Source organism: Magnolia sinica, chromosome 1 (genome assembly GCF_029962835.1).
Source record: "Magnolia sinica isolate HGM2019 chromosome 1, MsV1, whole genome shotgun sequence".
Classification (NCBI taxonomy): domain Eukaryota; kingdom Viridiplantae; phylum Streptophyta; class Magnoliopsida; order Magnoliales; family Magnoliaceae; genus Magnolia; species Magnolia sinica.
In genome coordinates, this window is record NC_080573.1 from 6,664,651 (window position 1) to 6,672,142 (window position 7,492).

The window sequence follows — 7,492 nt, forward strand, 5'->3', positions numbered from 1 at the left end:
GTAATTGGGTCAATCTCAGGCTAACCCATACCCAGACCGTTCCGACTGCTTCTTGTGCCGAGGTTGCCGTCTAAGAATAAGATCAAAAGAAAATAAAACACGACCAGGAGAATTGGCATGCACATGTGTTGAAGTCCCTTGATATAGATTGATACACTATCTTTTAATGACTTAAGCTTTTAGATTAAATGACTATTTGGCATGGTATAAAGGCAGAGATAGTCAAGGATTCAAATCCCCGAAGCAACGATATCATTATCTTGGATCCAATGGGGCCAGCTTCCCATTACACCAGCGCAATCAATCAATGTGTAACACTTCATCACCATTTGATCATCCACCATTGGAAAAAAAAAAAAAAAACAAAGACAGAGACAACAAAGCCACCAAGTGGGCCACTTGGTACCCCCACCCACCATGCATCTTCTGTTTACTTACAATTTTCATTTTGTTAATTGAAACAAGTGTTTGTATTATTTCAATTGCCAAAATGGAAAATAGGTGTGTGTAAATCAATAAGGGTTGTTGTAGACGTCAATTCCCATGCAACTAATCATTTCTTCTGCTACTAAGTTCCCTCAAGATCACATGCAAAACCAGTCCCATATAATAAATATATAAACATAAACAAAATGTTAGAAATTACAAATGAGATAGAAAATCCTCTCTTTAGCCAATTTTGGCGAGGACATTGTTGAGGGCCGATACGGTCTCTGCGTAGTATTTCTCAGCTTCAGGAGTGCTCTTGATCTTCGCGGCGTGATCTAACTGAAGAAAAAAATAATAACAATAATAAAGAAAAATCCATAAAATTCATCTTCACATGTGAAACCTTAATTGAGGAGATGTTCAAGATCATTGTGCATTCTACTTCCAATTCTTAAAAAAGATAACCAGATTGTGGAACTTGGTTTGTAATATGCAGGGCATTTCAGAATAAATCTTGTAGAGTCCAACTGTTCGCGGGGGTAAGGGTATAAATTTTAGAAATAAGGTGACAATTGCAATATAACGGTGGAGGATTTATTTGAAAGCTTTGGATTAAATAATGTTTCAGAAGTAGAATTGATGGATGAGAAAATACCCAAAGTAATTTGCAATCCTATAATAGGCAGGAGTATTTTGAGAATAAGTGGCACAAAGGCTAAAACAACTGTTGCTGAATCTAGTTCAATTGAGATACTTGGACAGTCCATCAACTGATCCAGACCGTCCATTAGATGGAGCGACGTTTCATGGACTATCATTAAAAAATCACACCAATGGGACCATCCTAACCATCCTATCAAACTCCTAAAAATGGACAGTCAAGATCATTTATTTAAAAATAGGCCCATCCAGAAATTTGGTACATTTATTTTTTAGGGCCCATCATGGCATCGATTTCACATGTTCATCCTTACCATGCTATCCTTGGCTTAGAAAACAAATGGCAAGAGAAAAAGGCCATCACAAGGATAGATTTGAACGACCTATCAGTGTTATTTATGTTGGTCCTAATATACAGTCTGGATTGGTTGATGGGCTGTCCAAGTGTCCTGATTAAACTCGACTCCATGCCATCATTTTCTTGAAAATTAGTAAAATCAAGTGTAAAAACATTGAATAGTACTGCAAGAAAAATTAGCTTTGGGGTGTGTTTGGTTGCAACAAATTTCATGAAATATCACGAAATTTTGCACCAAATCAGACTGATTACATGAACTATCATAAGATCTCACGGTATCGTGTGCAACCAAACGCGCCACTCTTTCACATGTATCAAAACAAGATAATGCAAGAAAACATAACTTGAATTAGCATATGCATGCAATCTCCTGGACAAGATTTTCCGTGTGAGCAATCGATTAGCGACCGTAGGATCAACATTCGAAAGCTGACTGTGTAAGTCAGATCATGATCCAACGGTTGTTTCTGTCCACACACACTGAAAATTTAGTCACAAGTGATTACACTGCTCAATCTTATTCATCTTTCTATTACTTACGTCACCGATCTTGGCAAAGAGTACTCCAGTGAGTTCTTTGAGGGGCTTCTTCTCCTCTTTAGGCTTGGCAGAGATGACGGTGTTGAGATCAAAGCGGAGGTACGAGGCCCTGAGACGGAGGTCATTCTGGACATACGGCCATGCCTTCTTGTCAATCAGTGTCTTCACACCTAGAATTTCTTTGGCGGATTCTTTCGCCCTTTTTGCAGCCTCTGTTGGAGCCAGTGGCTGGATGAAGAACCGCTCCTTCAGCGGCAAGTCGAGGTCTCTCGGCTCATCAGAATTCAGAGTTCCAGCTGCCAGTGTACAAAATATTCCGGCAGGATAGCCCGAAATGTCACAAACCAGTAACTCGATCATATGAAGGTTCTATTACTATATTATGCTGTGTCTAACTGATCCAATGTTGCATGACAATAGATAATTAAACTTCGCTGTTGGTGATCAATAATCGAATTTCAGCCAATCGGTTTGTGATGAAGAAGTGGGTTATTCTTCATCAGTGTACATATGATGCACATTTTATTGGCCCAATTTAAGTGGAAAGCCCAGCCAATGAATCAGGTCGAAGCTTAGGAATCTAGTCTATTATTTTCGGCCCAAACACATTCATGATGATTGGCTTTGGGACCATGTTGTATGTGTAAGAAAGGGGAAAGAATTTGAAATTGAAGTATGTCTTGTAAATGTCCTTTGGCATAATTTCAGAAGTTTGTTTGATTTTTTTAGAAGTATGTAGTAATACATTGAAACTCATGGTTGTTAGAACCAATTTGTAGTTATTTATGAAGGGTTTGTATAATTCGCCCTTATAAGAACCTATTTGTCAATTAGAAGAGAATCCATTTCTTTTTTTAGTTACAAAAAATATATTACTTTCTGTAAATCTTCAGTAGAAGAAAGAGTTGAGTAATCCTTCTTTGGTTGTGATTGAATTCAATCCCTAGTGATCGATTGATTCATGGGTCATTGACACCACTTTGTGGTTATAGAAATTTTCAATTCTGACAAATCTATTGCTTTATCAAAAGTTGTAGGTTCATCAACTACCAAAATGCCCTATTCCAATAGTGTTTTTTTTTTTTTTGGGTTAAAATCCCACACCATTTAGGATGTCTCATTCCCTCTTCCAGTAGGTAGTAGGTTGCAGGTTGTTACCATATTTATGGTTTTCTATTGTTCATTAATTCCTAAACTAACCCTCTCATTAGATTGAATTTCTGCCAATCATTCTCAAAATACCTTCATCCATTAGCTTGAAAGTTTACACCATTTGTTTCTCAAAATGCTCCCATGTATTAGATTGCAGCTTTTATCCTTGTTTATGACCCTTCTGATGGGGATTTTCTCCTTAGGCTCGACCGGTCGAGTGCCTCGCTCGACCGGTCGAGGCCTGACTCGACTCAAAATCCAGCGATCAATTGTGTTAATTCTTCCGCGCTGCTCGACCAATTGAGGAGTCTGCTCGACCAGTCGAGGTTACATAGATTCAGTCCGATTTTGTGTGGGATGTAGAAATTTGAAGCGGTTTTCGCCGTAGTGCGAAAGAGAATTTCTTAAACTATAAATAGGAGGTCCTTAGGGCTTTTCTAGGAATGCAAAAGAGTTTTCTAAAGCTTTACAAGGGTTTGCTAAAGGGTTTAGGGCTATCGAAGGGTAAGAAAAGAGAGAGAGAGAGAGAGAGAGAGAGAGAGAGAGAGAGAGAGGAAACTTGTGGAAGGGAGGTTCTGCTCGTAGAGGTGATCTACTTTGTAATCGACGTCTCGGCGCTTCTACATCCTCGTAATCGGTGAGATATCTGCGTTTTTCATTACTCTCTTATTGTTCATCCACTCCTGCGTGAGTGAAGACGATTTAATCCAAGCGGTGTGTGTCTGTGATTGGTTGTAACGTTCTACTTCATAATGAATTGTTGCTCTGGACGAGGTCTCGTGGTTTTTACCTATTTGAGAATTTTCCACATAAAAATCTCTAATGTTGTGTGGTTTGTGCATCGATTTATTTTATTGTTTTATTATCCCATAATTCTGGTGTTTTTGGAAGGCTAGATCCTAAGGTTTTGTGCAACGGCTCCCAACACCTTCCTCATATTGCATATTTACAGCCATGCGGTCCCTACCAATAGAAAGTTTCCTAAAGTGCCATTAATACTAGATTGTAAGCTTTTACTCTTATTCCCAAAATGACCTTCTTGTTAGCTTTCAAATTAGATTGCAATTTACACTATCTTATCACAAAATGCCCTTCCTCATTAAATTGAGTTGGTACCATGTTTACCACTTGGAAGAAATTTATGATCATTTGTACCTTTTTTATGGTATTTTCGTCTTTTGGTAGTATTTTTAGAGAGATTCTATTTCATGACAATCTCTAATTAGGTCTAAAGCTAGGTGTTTAGGGCCACATTAATTATATAATATTTAGAAAAGCAATCAATCAAATTCACTTGAGATTCAAAACGCTTTAAAAAATTATCTAGAAAGATGAACAATTTCATTAGAGGAAAATGGTTTCCACTTGATGTGGGCCAATTGGATAGTTCTGATGATACACAAAGGAAAGTTTTCAGAGTACCTCCTATTTACCTTGTGGACAGTTCCAATCACCAAAAGATGGGCCCCGTACAAACTATTCCTTTAGGCCAAAAGGAAATTGCTCCATCAAACAATGCATATTGAAGAGCCCGGATCCAATACAAAGCTTTGTACACGTATAAGTGAGTCTAAGTGCATCCAAGTATACTGCACTTGGATAAACAAAAGCTCACTTACATGTATTTAAACACACTTATGAGCTTTTAAATGTATTTAGACACATGTTTGTTTCACTAATTGCCTCAATAAAGTAAAGAAAATAGATAATAATTATAAATTGATGAACTTATTCAAAATAGTATTTGATATTTGACTACAATGATGACATATTTTAGATTATTTATTTTACCAAGGTAAATTGTAAAGATGAATATTTTACAATATAAAATTGTAATAATTACAAATTCTGTTTTAAGTATCCTATCTATATATGGCCCTTAAACTATGTACTATAATACTTGTTTAAATAAATATTATGAAATAATAATAATAACTTGTTTATATTACATTACTATGAAAATCGGCCAAACAAACAGGCTTTGTACCATTGGAAGCTTTGAATTAGATCCAGCCTCTTGTTTGCAATTGCACAATCTCAAAAGTCACCCATCAGATGGCTAGGATCATCTGATGGAGCATATATAGGGGCATGGCCTATTACATGATGGGCCCACCTTAAGAATTGCTTAGATGACCAAACGATCATGGTTGCAAAGTCATAATGCTGTAATTTCAGAAGTAAGATATACAAATAATGGAAGAATAGAAATCCAAAAATCAATGAATATATGATATTAGCCGGAAAGAAGTATCGGAAACTTACGCAATCCACCGGAAGGTGGGGGAGGTGGGCCCACCTTGATGGGCTTGGCTTCAGCAAGCACGGCCTGAACAAAGGACCCAGTAGCTAACCCCGCGGCTACGAGGCCGAGTACGGCTCGGCGGCTGCTCTGAGCCACGGCTTCGCTCTCAGCCGGCAGCTGCTGAGCTCTAACTGTGATCAGACCCCGTCGGCTAACGGCTAACTTGCAGGGGCTGACTCCGTTCAAGCGGGTCGAGCCGCTGAGCTGGAGGCTGCCTTCCAAGACGGCTTGGGTGGAGCCTCGTAAGCCAGCCATCGAAGCCATAGCTTGCGCCATTTCTGTCGAACTCTCTCGGTCTCTCTAACAACGGCTTTCTTAATCGGGCAATGGGAGAGAGAAAATGTAGGATTTTATTCGGATATGTTGCCTGAGAATTCTCGGGTTTTTGTGATGTAGAGTGATTCGGGCAGCGGGCAGCAGCTCCCTTATCCGTTCGTTTCGCGATTGGATAAGTTAGATCTGAGATGACCCATTTATGGACCGCCACGTGTACAATTTATTTTCGGTGTTGGACGTGCTGGATTGGATTCTGTTTTTTATCGAATGAGGATGTGACATGTGGCTTGTCATGTGAAGGGGGCGGACCGGAATCGCTCCGACACCTCACGCGACTTAGCTGCCATCCCGGAACGCGTGATCCGCTGACCGTACGGCCCACCTCGATGTATCTGTTGTATATCTACGCTGTCCATCTGTTTTTCCAATGATATAAGCCTAAAAATAAAACAGATAAAAATCACAGGTGAACCACACCACAAGAAAGATTGGTGAATGACTATTAAAAACTTTTTGTGAGGCACGGAAGTTTTGGATTAAGATGATATTTGTTTTTTACCTCCATCGACATCTGTATGACCTTATAAATTAATAGCCTAAGGGTCTGTTTGGGAGTGTGGATTTAGAACCCCTGAATTGGGAACTTCCTAGATTTGAAATCCTCCTATTGTGTTGGTTACCCCTTATTCGTAGTTAACTTTAATCCAAAAGTAGCTAATGCTATATTTACAAGGGTTTGAATTTAATTATTAAATCAACTTTAATATCTCTAATTAGTAAACGTATATAATGTTTGACACAATGGTTGTAATAAGCCCGTTGAAATATATACTTTGTCCGTAAATGATGAATTTCCAATCTCAGAAGGGCCACAAACACAAGATCACGTAACCAATGGTTTTTAACCGCTGATCTACATAGACAATGTTTGGACGGCACTGATCATCGTATTAAAGTAATTATAGTGATGCAATTGATAATCTAATTATTTCAAGGTATCATTAGTGAGCCATGTGTCCAATAGATTAATAGTTTAGTAACACACAGGTTACACATGCAACTCTTGAGAGGATTTTAGATATAATCCAGGCTTTGACTGTAGATTTGAAACCCCCATTTACTTCATAGTTTCAAACAACCAGGGGATTTGAAATCCTCTCGAATCCATGGTGTCAAATGACCCCTAAAGACACTTTTATGACATGTGCAACTCTCCCATTCTCAAAACTAAGGTAGAAAATGCATTTCCTTTGAATTACCATGAAATCTCAATTTTTGTTAAAATTGCATAATACATTAAAATTCAAGGCAGAAAGTTGAGCGGGTTCAACCCGACCAACCCGTGACAGACCCGACATTGGGTTGGGCTCGAGCAAGATGTATCGGGTTCGGTCTCGGGCTTGGGCTATATACAAACACCAACCCAATAAAACTTGGGTTGGGCTTAGGTTGAGTTCTTGGGTTGCCCAACCCAACCCAACCCAACCCAAACCCAAACCCAAACCCAAACCCAATCGATATAAAAGTTACTCATAAATTATAATTGAGTGTGGATCGTCTGTGTTGAAGGCGTTGCCGTCGAGTTTCATTGGTCCATGTCATTTCTAATTACTCAAGCTAACAAGATATGCATGATTTCTCTCTCCCAAATAGATTTCTTACTACACAGTACAACTTTAAAGTAGTTGTCCTATATTTTAGCTTGTTTATTTAGAAAAAATGAAGTTCTTTACGGTAAAAAACTACATATATAATTATATAATTAATAAAAT

The 7,492-nt window shown here is 38.5% G+C and overlaps 1 protein-coding gene and 1 long non-coding RNA gene across 2 annotated transcripts; both read right to left on the reverse strand.

The window, feature by feature from the left end:
* Positions 1–589: 589 nt before the first annotated feature.
* Positions 590–5,816, reverse strand: LOC131237901 (oxygen-evolving enhancer protein 3-2, chloroplastic-like). The gene is made up of 3 exons (XM_058235957.1): positions 5,405–5,816; positions 1,988–2,283; positions 590–768 (listed from the first exon to the last, which is right to left on the reverse strand). Exons 1-3 carry the CDS (start codon positions 5,718–5,720, stop codon positions 670–672), a joined length of 711 nt encoding a protein of 236 aa, XP_058091940.1. The 5' UTR covers positions 5,721–5,816; the 3' UTR covers positions 590–669.
* LOC131237907 (uncharacterized) lies at positions 2,391–5,398 on the reverse strand. Its single transcript, XR_009167461.1, has 2 exons — positions 4,068–5,398; positions 2,391–3,317 (listed from the first exon to the last, which is right to left on the reverse strand). It is a non-coding gene; the product is annotated as an uncharacterized LOC131237907 (long non-coding RNA).
* Positions 5,817–7,492: the final 1,676 nt, after the last annotated feature.